The sequence below is a fragment of the Ursus americanus genome, chromosome 4, assembly GCF_024610735.1.
Source record: "Ursus americanus isolate L20-20 chromosome 4, mUrsAme1.1.p, whole genome shotgun sequence".
NCBI classification, from domain to species: domain Eukaryota; kingdom Metazoa; phylum Chordata; class Mammalia; order Carnivora; family Ursidae; genus Ursus; species Ursus americanus.
The window spans coordinates 93,428,993-93,445,171 of record NC_142130.1 but is presented as its reverse complement, the minus strand read 5'-3'; the positions used below and the strand labels follow the sequence as shown (position 1 = coordinate 93,445,171).

At 41.7% G+C, this 16,179-nt stretch overlaps 1 protein-coding gene across 2 annotated transcripts in view; it reads left to right on the top strand.

Moving 5' to 3' along the window:
- BRWD1 (bromodomain and WD repeat domain containing 1) overlaps nucleotides 1-10,810 on the top strand; it is a 111,507-nt gene extending 100,697 nt beyond the window's left edge. For both annotated transcript variants that reach the window (XM_045813545.2, XM_045813544.2), the window contains exons 40-41: nucleotides 1,201-2,112; nucleotides 3,081-10,810. In XM_045813545.2, the coding sequence (XP_045669501.2) occupies nucleotides 1,201-2,112; nucleotides 3,081-4,285 (2,117 nt within the window). In that variant the 3' untranslated portion in view covers nucleotides 4,286-10,810. The remainder of the gene's footprint in view (nucleotides 1-1,200; nucleotides 2,113-3,080) is intronic.
- The last annotated feature ends 5,369 nt before the right edge of the window (nucleotides 10,811-16,179 follow it).

Below are 16,179 nucleotides of genomic sequence, written 5' to 3'. Positions count from 1 at the left end.
TGCAGTGAAATTGGGGTGCAAATATCTATTTAAATTAGTGCTTAGTTTTCTCTGGATAAATACCTAGCAGTGAATTGCTGGATCGTAGGGTAGTACTAATTTTAACTTTCTGAGGAGCCTCCATACTGTTTTCCACAGTGGCTGTAACAATTTGCATTCCCACCAGCAGTGCATGAGGGTTCCATTTTCTCTACATCCTCGCCAACCCTGTTTCTTGTCTTTTTGATGATAGCCATTCTGTCAGGTGTGAGATGACATCTCACTGTGGTTTTGATTTGCGTTTCCCTTATTGGTGATGTTGAGCATCTTTTCACTTGTTGCCCATTATTTGTATGCCATATTTTGAAAAATGTCTACTCACATCCTCTGCATTTTTTAATCAGATTTTTTTTTGCTAATGAGCTGTATGAGTTCTTTAAATACTTTGAACAGTTAACCCCTTATCACATACATGGTTTGCACGTGTCAGTAGGTTGCCTTTTTATTTTGTTGGTGATTTCTTTTGCTGTGCAGAAGCTTTTAGTTCGATGTAGTCCCACTTGTTTATTTTTGGTTTTATTGCCTTTGCTTTTGGTGTCAGATCCAAAAATCATCAACAAGATCAGTGTTAAGGAGCTTACCCCCTGTGTTTTCTTCCAGGAGGTTTATGGTTTCAGGTCTTACATTCAAGTCTCTAATCCATTTTGTGTTAATTTTTGTGTATGTGTAAGATAGTAATCTTGTTTTATCCTTTTGCCTGTTGGCCGTCCAGTTTTCCCAGCGCTGTTTGTTGAAGAGACTGTTCTTTCTCCATTATATATTCTTGTCTCTTTTATAAAGTAATTGATGATGTAGCCATGGGTTTCTTCTGGGCTTTCTCTTCTGTTTCATCCTTAGGGCTCCTTCCCGCCCCACCCCTGAGAGAGAGAATGCAGGAGCAGGGGTGGGGAGAGGGAGAGAGAGAATCTTAAGCAGGTTCCACATTGAGCACCAGGCAGGGCTCGAACTCACAACCCTGAGATCATGACTTGAGCTGAAATCAAGAATCAGACACTTAACCTGAGACACTCAGGTGCCCCCATCCTTAGGGCTTTTTGGATTTAGAAGGGAAATCTGTTTTGGCATTAAAAGGTAGGGAACATCAGTTCTAAAATAATAAATTCATTAAAAAATGTTGAAATAAGGAAGACTTTTCTAATCTCAGTGCTACTTTATTTCTAGGTCCAGTTTCTTTAGAGAATGGATGTGGCAGAAAAGCCACACGAAAGAGAGTCTATTTAAGTGACTCTGATAACAATTCAGTGGAGACCAGTGAAAGTCTAAAAGCCAGGGCTGGAAATAACCGGAAAGTGCTACGAAAGTGTGCTGCCGTGGCTGCCAATAAGATAAAGCTCATGAGTGACGTAGAGGAGAACTCGAGCTCTGAAAGTGTCTGCTCTGGCCGTAAGCTGCCTCACCGTAATGCTTCTGCTGTGGCTAGAAAAAAGTTATTACATAATTCTGAAGATGATCAGAGCTTAAAGTCCGAAATTGAAGAAGAGGAGCTAAAAGATCGAAATCAGCCATCACCACTGTCCAGTTCTCATGCTGCCCAGAATACCACGAATGAGTCTGAAAATGGGGATTCAGAGTCCGAAAGTGATTTGCGAGTAGCCCGCAAAAATTGGCACGCCAATGGTTATAAGTCGCAGGCTCCAGCAACTTCTAAAACAAAATTTCTTAAAATAGAGTCTTCTGACGAAGACTCTAAAAGTCATGATTCAGATAATGTACATAACAGAACTGCTGGTCCCTCTACATCTGGGCAGAAACTTAAGGCAGACAGCAGCTCAGAGGAAGAGGAGGAAGCAGATTCGGAACCAAGGAAGTATGCCGGTAGGAAATACAACACAGCTCGTAAGAATCTTACTTTCCTTAAAAAAGCAAAGATCTTCAGTGAGTCGGAGGAGTCTGAATCTGAAGAGCAAGATCGAGAAGATGGCAGCTGTCACATAATCGAAACAAACCTGATTAGAGGGGGTTCGAAGTGTGAACCGACTGCCGGGTCCCAGCGTTCCTCAGATCATGTATCTGAGACTGATTTGGATTCAGATGATGACAACACAAAAGAAAAACCAAACAATTTTTTGAAAGGTAATTCAAAACATGTAACCTTGGCTCACTGGCATGTTTTCTCTGTTCTCTGTCCTTATAGCATACATCGTTTTTCCCCATGAAACTTCTCTTCGCCAGTGGTTTTCTGTCCACCCCATGCATTCTCCGTCTTTGCTGTGCATCCCTGATGTTCTGTGTGCATGCATAACTGGTTGTCATATATGTTTAGTTTTATTCACATAACAGGCCGTAACAGCTATTTCTAGTAAGATTTCACTTCTTGTATTGGCTGTGGGTTTCAGAAAAGCGGAGACAAACACATTTACAAGCTGTGGTGTTAGCCAGTTTCAGAAGAGGAGAGAAAAGGGTAGGACTGTTTGCTTGAAAGGGATGTGTAAGTCAGAATAACAGCAGCAGCTAGCCAACAGAGTGGCCACTGAGCTGTTCTATGGATCAGGAAATTGTTCTCCATGCTTTACCTATATTAACTAGTTCAGTCTTCAGATCTTTTATGAGCTAGGTAGTAGTATTATTGTTCACTTTACTCGTAATAACCCTGGGGCACAGAGGGGTGAAAATCACTTGCTGATTTAAGGCTGTACTCTTGGTAGGTGGGGGCTGATGAAAAATACTGAAGAGCGTGAGGCAGTTAGAGCTAAGATTAAAGGTGTTGGTGTGATCGGAGCTTGTGAGCTGAAAAAAAGTTTCAGGGAGGCTGAGAATCAGTGGTTAGTTTGCATACCTTGGTGCATTGGTAAAGAGAAGTTAGTCTGTATTCACGGAACTGTGTGTGTCAGCTGTATTGTGAATGCGAACAGCAAGGCTGGGAATGTGCTGTGTTGAGGCTGCCCAAAGAAAGGTCAGTGCTCCAAGATCCCGAACATTCGCTGCCATCCTCCTTCCAAGTCCGTAAGAATCCCGGACTTCCCGTTTAAAATGTTCGGCATTTAATTCCTTTACACATACTCTTACAGATTAAAGGAATACTCTGAATTTTTAATTTTTAGATTCTACATCACAAGACCACGGACAAAGCAGAAAAGTTTCCAGGAAAAGGGTCTGTTCCAGTGACTCAGACAGCAACTCGAAGGTGGTGAAGAAGCCCTCCAAAGGCAAGACGGGTCCCCTGAGGACTCCCCGCCGGCGTGCAGCCCCGGCTGCCCGGAACACGAAGCTCGCGAGCGACGCGGAGGACGCCGGCTTGGACCGCGCGTGCGGCCGGAGCAGCGGCGGGAGGAGGAAGCCCCCGCTTTCCGCGTGCGCCGCGGCGGGGACGGCGGGGACGGCGGGGACGGCGGGGACGGCGGCGCGGGAGGCCGAGGGGGGCGGCGCCGGTGCCGGAGCCGCGCCGAGTGCTTGCGAGGGGAGGCCGCCCGCCGCCGGCCGGGAAGGCCGCGCGCGGAGTGTCGCGCCGCGTGTGAGCGGAGACTCGGCCTCCGAGCGCACGCCGAGCCCCGAGCCCAGGGGCAGGCACACCCGGAGCCGCAGAGCAGCCGCTGCAGCTCCGAGCGCGAGGCGTTCCTCGGTGGCGTCTTCAGACGAAGAGTCAAAAAGCCAGACTCCGGGGGGTGAGCGGGGCAGCCAGTGCTCGCCCGAGTCGGCTCCGGCGCAGAAGGCCGCCGCGGAGAGCACCTTCGAGGAGGACCTCAACTACGGGCTGCGCCGGTGGAACGGCCGGAGGCTCCGGACCTACGGCAAGGCCCCGTTCAGCAAGACCAAAGTGCTGCGGGAGGCGCGGGGCGCGGCCGAGGCGGAGGGGAGGCGGCGGCGGCTGCAGCCCCAGCCCCAGCCCCAGCCCCAGCCCCGGAGCGGGCGGGCGGCCGCAGCGGGAGGCGCTTCCAAGCGCGGGCCCGACGCCGGCCCCAGATCCGACTCAGACTTGGCGTCTGCGACGGAATCAGACGGGGACTGTGCCGACGATGCGAAAACCAAAAAGAGGAAAACGAGAGGAAAGGCGAAAGCGGCAAGAAAAGGTAAAGCTTGTGCAGCCGCCGCAGCAAGAGGCTCGAGGCGGCAGAGACAGAGCAAACGGCCTAGGCTGAGTGTGGACGATAACGACTGGGAGGACTTGGACTATGCAAAATCGAAGAGAGGTCTTCGACGTTCGAAAATAAAAACGAGAAATCAGGGCAGAAGGACCGTGAGATACCATGATGGGGATGATGACAGAAGCTTAGAAAATGTGTTAGATTTTGATGATTGCACCTTATGACCTTGAGAGAAAGCCAGTTCATTGAAAGAGGAAATGGACTGGAATTTATGGTGAAAGTTGGCTGTTGAAATTATTTTTTGTCCTACAATTCAGGGAATATATTTATATTTTTCTATGAAAAGTTATGAATGTGACTAAATCATGACTGTTATTTTTATTTGCACTTGCTTGCCTTTGTAGCAGCGCTCAGCACAGGTGCCAAAATATGCTTCATTTTGGGGGCAGATCTACTTTGACAGTATTTAACTACAGATAGCAAGAATTTGAAATGTGTTCAACACTAGACATCCTGGTTATCAAAACCGATAAGCATTACTTTCATGGTAGCAAGTGTCACGCAGTTACTTTCTGAACGCGTCAAGAGGTGGTAGTTTCTAACCCCTGTCCTGTTGTAGTCGAACAATTTCACGTGACCTATGTTTACAGATTCTTCATAAATATTATGTGCATTCTGACATTACAATCATGGGAGGTGTAACCATGATTAGTAGGCGAGGTACCTACCACTTTTTTGTTTTGTTTTGTTTTCTTTCCCTGGCTACTTGAGCAGATGCATTATACCAGATTTGGTCATTTTCATTGAAATGGTTTCTTTCCAAATGCTGTTGGTCTTTTCTTTCTTTTTCTTTATTTTTAAGGAAAATATCATCAGTTTTATTTTATAAACTTGAATTTATAAAGTGCTGGTAAATTATTTTTTAAAATGTTTTGATTGTATATTTTAAACCTCTAAGGCCCCGACCGTAGTCCTAGCATTTTCTTTTAAATTGTGCACTAACAGAATGCTATATAATTTGTCTTTTCCAAGGTCTCCTGGTTTCTGTGTAAGGGATTTAACCAAAAATCTTGGTCTTCCATAGTCTTACTCTGTGAAATAGAGGAGTTTGTGTGCCTTAGATTTAGGAAAAGTGTGTTCTTTCATAGGTTGTACGGGGCCAAGAGAGTATTTAAAGTATATGTAGTTTCCCCCCCATTTCCATTGAGGTTGTAGAGTTGAGTTTTGTTAAGAGTGCAATCGCAAATCTCATCTATATAGGAAAATAGTTAAATGTCATTCTCCATCTCTTTGTTTTAGCTCACTGCTGCCATGCGCAATCCCAGGCATTCTTTGATGGGGCAACTAAGTGTATCTTTACTAGTGATCTCTAGTTTAAATCTAAGAAACTGTCATGTGTTGTGGGAAAATAATTTTGGAATCCATTTAAAGTGAAACTTCTATCACATCATCAAATACATCAAATAAGTACTTATTTTCGAGCCAAATATTCTTGCTTGATAGGTTGTGCTACTCCATACAGTGTAGGTGGCCATTCCTAGCTTGTTTGTGCCTGAAGATGGACTTGATTCAAATGGTTTACATATTTGTAGCAAAGGAGTATGTTACAGTACTCCCACCTTTGTTATTTATTGGCCCTGCGTTTGGTTCCAGACAAAATTAACCCTTTTCTCCTGTGTATCCTGAAGGTGGCAGGTATGGAAAAGCATCAGACTCTGGTGTCAGTGTTAGAGAATGTTCTTAAGTGTTGTTACTTTTCAGTTATCTGTTCCATTCGACATGGTAGAAGGTACTTTGCACTCTGATGCAAGGGGAAGGGTGTTTTTGGACATTACCAACTGAGATAGGTGGGACGGACTTACCCCTCCTTTGGTTGTTTAGAGAGCTGTCACCACGTCAAAACTAAGATGCTCTTCTTTATCAAAGTCTGTGTTAAGTATGTGGTAGAGAGAGTGATTCAGGAGAATTGTCCTTGACTATTGACCTGAAAACATTAATGGAATGTTCTTTACTTCCCTAGTTTTAAGCAATGGTGGTAGATGTCCTATCCATTAATTTATTTAAACTCTTCTAAAGCTTCTCTGTTTTATATCTATTCTCAGGGTTATAACTCCATGTTTACCATCGTCTGCAAAAAGGTACCAAAAAAATCCATAAATACAAATATAGAATACGTTCATAAATACATAAATTCTTTTGGTAAAATGAGACTTTGATCATTTAGGCTTCATCGGTAGAACTATTCTTATCTTTTGGACTGAATTAACTGGTCACAGATTGGCTGGTCATCCAATTACTAATTTTTTTTTTTTGTCCAAAATTGTTAGACCTTTGTGTTTAAGAAAGCAGTATTTTGGTTTCACCTGGAAAAAAAAAAAACATAAGAATTTGGCCTCATGACTTTGAAGGCATGGTTGACAATGTTAGCTTCTCAAGTTCTGAAGTAGAACTAAGGGATTATAGTGAGAATCATTTTTATGGGTTTTTTTGGTCATGGTGCTATTCCTAAGGTTAACTTTGAATATGTGACACACACTCCTAAGTACTTTAAGGAAAATTAATAAATAATTAATAGTTCAAAATGTTTACATTGAGCACTAGAACATGTTTGACTTTTTTTTCTACTTCTCTTTATGCGAAATGCGCAGGGATTTAATGCACGGATGTACTTTAATGTGTTTGGGATCAGTTTGTATTTTCTTGTGAAAAAGGACAAAAGCTTGCAGATTGAATGTGAACTGATCCGGAAGTAAGTGCTGTAGCTTTTCATTGCACTTGAAGTCACTTAACGGTGTATATGAACAACAACAACAAACTGCTGTGGTTGTGTATGTCCAGAGTCCTATGATTTTATTCATTCAGGGTTGAAAAAAAGGGCTGAGGTATTTAGATTTGAGTTTTGATTCCTTTGAAAGACTATTAAGAAAAAAAGATGTCAAACATTTGAGAAATAGGTGAGGTTTAAAAACTTTTTTTTTTTCATATCAGACTTTAAAAGGATATACCAACAATGTGTAGTAACTTCTGAATAAAAGGGAAAGTATCCCATTTTCAGATAATTTTTAGGGTGGTCGTTCTCCCTTTTTTATTTTAGGGGAAAAATCTCTGATTAAATCTTTTCTCAATTTAGTTATTATTTGTAAAGCAGTTACAACACCAAAATTTCTTCTAAATAGTAGAGAGTTGCACCTAAAAAAGCAAATTAATTTTATAATACGAAAATGGGGGGAAAGAACTTATGTCTGGGGAAAAGGCACTTCAAAACCTAGAATTGCAAATGAAAAAGGAGGTATGAAGCAAGCCAATAACAATGCCATCTTGAAGGTATTACTGTCCAAAAATAAGAATAAGACTTGTCACTAAATCTTCACACTCCATTGGTTGCTGACATCTTAGGTAACAATTCTTAGAACAGCCTTGGGTTCATACTACATTCCCTGCCCCTCTTCTAGCCTTTTTTTCTTTAGAATAACCAGAACACAATTTATTAATTTCAGTGTATCATTTTAAAAACTACACTGAAAGGACTTCAATCTCTCGTCAGTGCACATTGAATTTGTGCCACCTGAAAAAATGAGAGGTTTTTGTATCAGAATGCAAGAACATTGTTCAAGGTGCTTAAGATATTTTTGGTTTTCCTTTCTACTCAGTTGTATTGGATTTTTTTGAGTAACTTTTAAATGGCTAGAACAGCTCCATCATTTTCATCCATGTCAAGTCAGCATATTGCCTTTATTCAGCATCTCGGAGTTGTCCGCGAACACTCCAGTGTCTTAGATTGTGTGGAAATTGTAGTTGAGCCTTTCCTGGTGTTATGTAGTGCGACAGGACCCTCCCTGCGGGAGAGCTCTCCGTTATTACGGAAGACCGTCTCTCAGCTTCTGCTGTGGGTAACACGATGTAATAAAGCAGAAACCGTAAGAAATTTGCAACGTCACTGTTTAAAGACTGTCTCTGATTCTAGTATTTGGGAACAAAGACCAAACCAAGAAAGATTGTCAACGCTAGGGAGAAAATGGAACATTGTGGAAAAATCTAGTCCAACTAGATTAGTGCTAATATCACTTGGTAGCTCAAAAGTTGTGAGTTAATGGAGAGGATTAAAGTGTAAAGACTATAATGGTGAGGGCTGTGTTGTCGTTTCTCACTTTTTAATTAAGGTTTTTGTAGCTATTTTCTTAAATTATAGATGTTGCCGAAGAGTACGTGGGGATTCTCAGAGTGGAAAGATTTTTACTAGTCACTAATAATCTGCCAGGCTGGTTCCTTAATACATTGTGAATTTGGTGGAAAAATATCAAGACTTCTACTTGGTGTCTCCTTAAGTGTTACTTGTATGGATCTGATGTAGGGAGGTCGGATGGGGACAGTTCCAACATCGTGGTCTTACGGTTTCTGCAGGCCCTGTCTTTGGCAGCATGTAAGTAACCATAGGATATGTATGTATTTGTCACGACTGATCGTTTCACTGAATTATCAGTGTTTGAGCATATTTTCTGGTCATGCTTTAGTTTTTAAGGTAAGTTTTGTCATTTATTAAAACCTTTATTGGGAATTTGGACTCCTAAAGAGGCATTCTGACTGACCTAACTGAAACGAGGCGACCAGTTACAGTTTGCATGGACTACAGCCGCCAGCCTGGCCCACAGGAGTATTATTTAGAAGTTACTACCTTTGTTGATGAGTGGTTAAATGTTAAAACAATCTTCCGGTTTTAATATATTGAAGGTAGTTTTCTAGGTGTTGATCCAGACTTAGTCCTCGGACCGTATGCACACATTCAGTTCACCTGTGAAATTCTAACCGTTTCACTGGAGCCGGACAAAAAGCCAAATCTTTGTTTTTCCACTCCCACACAAGATCTCTCAAACTTTTCTAAATTAACTTGTTACCACATTTCACAACTCTCAGTTGTCATCTAGGAACCAGTTTTACTTACTTTTTAAAGCAATTACGAACTAAGATAGTAGAGTATAATAAGTGTAATGTTGTTATCCTAACATTTTTTTTAAAAACTACTTCAAGCCTTCTAGCTGATTAATTCTATAAGGTCTGCAGTAGGCAGTTGATTTCCCTTGCAACTCACCCTTACTCTTGTCTTAAACAGCTCTATTTTCTCTCTCAAACCTGTCCATTTGTGATTTCTTTCTCATGCAGGCAGAATGCAGGGCCACAGCCTGTTGTATGGGCGGAGGGGGCTGAAGGGGGTTGTCCTTGGATTGTCTGTGCCGTGCTGCTTTTCGCTGGGGAAGTAATAAAGTAGATTGAAAACCAGGGTTGATTTCGGTTACCTTATCCTGCCCAACAGTTTAAAAATGCTCTGAGATCTCTCTCAAGAAGCTCATCAAACCCAGAAACCAGTATTACACTGTATGTTAACACAAATTTAAATTTAAAAGTTCGTTAAACAGATACAGGATCCCTGAATTCATACTTTATAGAGCTTTTATCAGATTTTTAGAAAAAAACTGCAGTAGCCATCACAAGTCTTTGAGAATCGTGACTGTTAAGCAGTGAACTGTTTTCTGGGGATGAGAGCGAGCCGGAGAGTGATGGGCTGCAAGAGCTGTCAAAGCCAGACGAAGTTCTGTGGTGCCATCACTGCGTGTGTGGAAGACTGGGGTTCATCTGCTCCACCACAAAAGTGACCACGCTAGCGAAGAACAGCTCTTGATTGTGGAGTTATTTCTGACAATCTCCAGACCCGATGTGGCCATACCGTAGAAGCTGACTTCTCAGTGTTAACTCCCCAGAAAATAGAAAAGTGTTCAGCCTGGGGAGTTAAAACACGTACACAGACTTTCCGGCGTATGGGATCTTTTTGGAAACTTGCGCTTTAGGAGGGATGAATATCAGTGATAAATGCTGTTTGCTTCCTGAGTTTTGAGCATTTCATTGCTTCTCAGTGAAGGGCAGACAAGACGACATCTCAGTCTAGCTCTGATAAAAGCCTTGTTGGAGAGAAGTTGCTGTGATTTGCAATTAAAAGGTTTCCCCCACCAGCCACAGCAACCAATAATATAAGTACTTCAAAAGTATGTGAAATAGGCTCGTACATTTTCATTTTGATTCAGACACGCTTTCATCTTTTTCCATTCTCCGATTTGTTTTTAATACTCCACAATTAAAATGCTGATGAGATTAAAAATGTTCATGCTTCTAGAGCAATGACGTGAAGTTTATTTTGGATCTAGGGAAAGTTTTGTATTAAGTATCATAATTAGAATATGATTAGTCCTTAAAATAGAGAAACTAGAGATAATTGCTTTGAATCAGAACTAATGTCTACATCCAAGTTTCTTCTGTTCACCACAGACCATCTTAGAACACACAGGGACACAAAGTGGTCATCTAGGTGAACTGTGATGGGGTACAACTACCGATGTTAATTTTTACTCTATGAATGAGGTTTTTGCCATATCCAAATAGGGAATCATTTATAGGAAAGGAGCAATGCCTCAAGCTCTCATTGACTGCTCCAAAACACGTGACCGACCAAGACCATCTGGGACAGGAGGACTTCCCCGAGTCCGGTAGTGACTTGTTAGTATTAAGCGATGCCGCACAAATGTATTAGAGCAGTATCCTCCAGGAGTTTTAAGCTTGTGCCCTAACATATAAATTGGATTTCTCTCTAACCCTGAATGATCCTGTATATATTTCTACAAACTGTTTGTAGTTTTCTCAAGGAGAATAAAGCACTTTATAATTTACCAAGTTCTCAGTAATAAAATTAACACTGACTTTCATGTATGCATTATTATTATTATTATTTTAATCTCCCACGCTGTCACTCTTCTGTCTTCCTCAGAGGGCTTTTATCTTTATTCTGTGACATTCCCTTTTTAGGTGTAAGGAGCTGCAGCCTCAGCAGGTTGGAGTGGCTGTACAGAGAATTGACTCGGTTAACCCCCCCCACACACACACATAGTTGAAGTGCAGATTTTCTTCAAGTACTTTAAAAAGCCTACTTAGAGTTTCTTTTGTAGAATCTTAACTGTTTTCCCTTATTTTGGATTACAGATAAGCCTTCATTAAAATGAGTTTGTATTTACTGGACTCGTAAGTTGCATTAGTACCTCAAAAAGGAATTAGTTGCTGCCACTTAAGTCTTTTTGTCCCACAGAAGTGTTTAGCTGTGCTAGGATTTTATCTATACTATCAACCGGATAGGTTGTTGGGAATGAACTGGTTATTGACTTTAAAGGCGGTTTCAACATGCAAATGGATGTAGTTGAGCGACGCTGGTCTTCATCTTGCATAGGTCAGATTTCACCATAATTTTGTTGTATATTTATAAGCGCGTTTGTCTTGTAGCATATTAATTCACATTCTGGTATTTGCTTAACACCGATCTAGGGTTGCTTTGCAGAGACATTTGTTGGTAGTTTTAAACATTCCTGAGAAAATTCCCTTCGAAGTAGAAACACCGTAGGCTGCGCGCTTTCTCATGATCCCTGCTGCTTGTGCCAGTGACCGCACAGAGCCCCGCCAGGCGGGCGAGGCTGTGCTGCCCAGCAGTCCATGATGATGAACTTAGTCCGTGAAAATGCCATTTTTGCAATGCCGGGGGACTTAATTGAACAAAACGTGTTACCTTCAGAAGTAGAATTTCACTGGAAAATTATAGAAGTCACGTGATTGACAAAAAGGGACTGATGCATTCTTGGGGGGTTACTTTTAGTACAGTAGTTCCTAACCTGTCCTGGGAGACCTCTAACAGGTCTTGGAGAAAGCACAGGCACATCTTTGAAGTGAGTTTCACAGACTGAGGGTAAAATCTGAAGGGCTTTCCTTTTGAGAGCAGAAGACTTTTCCTCAATCCTCACTCTATTCATGAACATGTCAATCCACAGAAGCCCGTTTTCACCTGTACTCATTCGCGCTTGGTGGCAGAAGGGTAAACTTCTCGGTTCATAAAGGAAAAACTGGGAAGATTGGTGGTGGTTGGCAGTCTCACTGCAGTGCAATAATAGCATTACTTGAGGGCTGACAAAACGAGTCCTTATTTTCTCATCCTTTGTGGTGAAAGGGATAGAGTGGGAGAGAGAGTCCAGATGTGGAGTGTGGATATTTCAGCGGTCTCTAGCCTGTTCTTGCCAACTGCTGAATGTCTGCAAACGAGGTGGGGTCCTCCAAACCCCTCAGCAAGGCTTGTGTGTCTTTAAAGCTGTCTTCGGTAGCTTGATTTCGTGGCCGCAAGGCTAGATTGCCAACAGATAAGGCCTAACATGCAGGGCTGAACTTCGGATGCATTTTTGTCAGGAAATAACAGGTTTTGCCAGCTCTCGGAAGGCGTTCCTGTGAAACTTCTCATAAGCCTAAGTGGGATAAAGCAAAGACACAACTACCATTAATAATACATGGAGAAAATTGAGGGCATTTGCAGACTGAAAAGTCACCTCTCCAGCTTCTCTGATACCTTAGGACATGGCTTACCAACGGGTGCCCAAAAATCAGTGTAGCCCAAGCCCCGATGCTCGGACTGTTCAGGAGCTCGGGCCGCCCGGGCACCCGGTGCGCCGCTCTTGCTGCTCAGGGCGTGTGCTGCCTTGCAGACGCGCTCGGGAAGCCAGCACCACATGCTGTTTGCGCCTGTGGCCCCCGTCCTTTTTTTTTTTTTGAGAGAGAGCGAGCACAAGCAGGGGGAGGGGCAGGCAGAGGGACAAACAGGCTCCCCGCTGAGCAGGGAGCCCAACGCGGGACCCCATCTCAGGACTCTGGGGTCATGACCTGAGCCGAAGCAGACGCCTCACTGACTGAGCCACGCAGGCGCCCCCCCCCGCGCCTTTTTTTTTTTTTTTTTTAATAAAAGCGATATCCTCTTAGATTTCTTTTGGCTAGCAAAACCGGGCAGGTCTTTTGTAAAAGCGAAGTGGCATAATGTGAACTTTCAAAAAGCCTAGGAATGCATTAATGAATCCTGTATTAGAAATGTGAAAATCTGGCTTTGAGACCTTGGCAGGAATAAAACTGATTCGAGCCCACCTAAGCTGGTACACGTGGGGTAGTGGGCGCAACATCGCGGGGCTTCTCAGCACAGCTGGGATGGATCTCGAGCCACCCTTGGAAAGTTGCCTCTCCATAGCAGCTTCCCTCCTGCTGTTCGGCGGATCCCTGTTCCTAGCCCTCCGCCGCGGTAACACGCCTCAAAGGAAGCTTTCCTTGCCCCGCGGCTGTGTTCGGTTTCTAGAATGTGGTTCTCAACGCCCCCTGCACCTCTTAGTTCTCACAGCAACTAGAGTTAACATGTGTAGAATTAGTTTGTCTTAGAATCTTTATCCGGATCCTCTGGATGCCTGGCATATACCTAGCTCAGAAAATTATTCAAATAAAAATGAAACCAGAATTAAATGATTACAGTTATGTAAAATGCTCAAATACTTGAGAAGAATGGATCTGGGATTAAAGCCATATTTTGGTTAGATAAAACTAACAGGCGATTCCTTTTTATCTACGGGTTCATGTGTTTTTGACTAAAGGTGTTGGAATTCAAACTTGAAGGACATTCTTCAGGCAGAGCTGATGCGGCCTCCACAGAGGCACCATGGCATTGCCTTCTCTTGGAGGTTCTAGGGCAATTATTTCAGAACTCCTACTGGGTATCCTAAAGTAGTTCAACAGATAATATCTGAAATGAAACCAAGAATTTAGGGCTTTATGATGCTGAAGATACATTCTCACAAGTCTGCTCCTGTTCTAAGTGGCAGTTGTCCTTGCAGATTAGAAAGTATGCCAGGTGGCACACTACTCAGGACTTGCTTTTGTGGATAAGGAAATGGGAGTTTCTATTCATGTCAAGAGCATGTAGTATCCCTGATGAGAATCACTTAAAGTTGTTTACTTTTTTAGTAATGTAATTTTTAAATTTACTGTTTAGGAATATGTTATTGAGGAATTGTTAAGTAGTAGTAAAATCTTGTGTTACAAGGTTTTTGCATTTACACGAACTTTCACTCGTTTTTGAGAATCTGTTCCTAGAGACAGAGAACCCAGTACAAAAATGAGAACATGTATGCATGATCAGAAACTCCTAAAGCAAACATGGTGCCTGAGAATGTTCTCCGCAGATGTGCTGCTGTAGCTGCAAATAAAATAAAAATAAGAGTAATCACACGATTTCAGGACCAGAAAATGTCTGGATTAGGAAGAGCAGCAGAAAGCTGCCGCATCGAAATGCTTCTGCTGCAGCTAAGAAAAAATTACTGAGTGTTTATAAAGAGGATGATACAACCATAAATTCTGACAGTGAAAAAGAGCTACAAGATATTAATAGCAAAATGCTTTTTTTCAGGCGGTTCAGATCCTGGAAAGCAAAAGCACAATAGTGACTATGGAAATGTAGAAACGGGACCAGGGGCCACAAGTAAACCGTCAGTTACATGCTGCTCCCAGCTCTAAAGTTAATCCCTTGTTGGCACCTTTTCGAGGAATTTTCTAAAAGCCATAATTGAGCAGGTCACAGTGGGAGGAAGCCTTCCTTCCAGTAAGCCCTTGTACAGATACCCACTACAGAGAATCTGAGGGGGAAGTAGACGGTGGAGCCTATAGCCGAGAGGTGGAAAGAAGAGACAAGTGGCCTGTCCTAAGATTGTTCCTTTTCAGAAAGGAAGGGCCTTGAAGAAATCTCTTGATTCCTTAGGAGAAGAAAATAATGGGAAGTGTACAGGGTCTGAAGCAAAAATGTCAAGGACTGAAAAAAAAATGTCAAAATTGCAACCTGATGCTCATTTTAAGGGTTCTGCATCAGAGAATAAAAATTCAGACCGGGGTGACTAACATAATATAATAAAAAATTATTAAAAAAATAAAATTAAAATAAAAATATTAAAAAAAAAATTCAGACCGGCATGGCTATGGTGTCATTACTGCAGGAAGAGGAAACAAAAAGTAGGCACATTTCAGGAGACGTGCCACTGAGCCTATCTGACTTTTGAGAGAAGCAAATACTTTCATAAGTTCCAGTCCCTAAAATTCACCACCTGCAAAGTCAGAAACAACTTACACTAGAAGGACCTGGGGATTCAATGATGCGGACATTGATAATCGAGTTCTGAAGCAGAGTGTGGGAAACAGGCAGTTTGCAAAAACCCACTAATGTTTTGTTTATAGTACTGGGATTCATACTGAATGGTGACCACTTGATATGACTAATTCAGGGAATATATATTTTTCTACGAAGGCTATGAATGTGACTATCCCATCTTATTTTCCTCATTTTTACTTGCACATCACAGCATTTACAGAGATGCCAAAATGTGCCTCATTATGAGGCAAGGTCTTAGTTTTAACCAGTTAGAAAATAAAGGTATAGGTAAAGATCAAAACGGTCATATTTTTGGATGATACAGTGACATCCTCTTATGTTTCTCTACAGCACCTTAGAAATTAGTACTTTATGAACACTTTGAGCCAATTAATTACAGTCATCACAACAAACTTTAATGACGGCATGTGTGGGCTTTTTCATTGTGGCCTTTGTTAGGATTAGAAAATCTGATCTTGATACTATAAAGAATTCTTTGCCGTGAGGTTTTAATTTGTCAACAGGTATTTGTTGAAATTAAGACCACCAGATTAAATGAATGCACTATTGAACCTTTTTAACATAGTAACATGCTATTGGAAAAATGAGTTGTTAGAAGCAAGTTGTTTTCCCATTTAAAAATATCTGTGAATATTAATATATGATTTGCATGTGTAAATCTGAAAAAGTAAAATACAGAAACCCAAGGGTTTCTATTCTTTTATTAAAAGACTAATGTAATACATATATTTCGGTTATACAGATAGACCCAAGTGTCTAGATTACTTGAGAAATTTGTTTGTGGTTGCATGTCTGCTTAAAAAAAAAAAAGACTTGTTTTTTTTTTCTTTAGCATAAGTCAGAATATTTCTAACCTACAGAGTCTGTGTCCTTTGCTCTGTTTATAGTATACTTTCATCTGAAATACTGATACCAGTATCTTGTTACTAGTACAGGTGAGAAAAGGAAGAATTCCTAATAAACTGCTAATATTTTTAGGCGCATGGGGTTTGATTTTTGATTGCTAATGAAACGTTTAAACCTATTTCCACTCCCATATTTACCCTTAATTTTATAGAAATTTCTCATTGG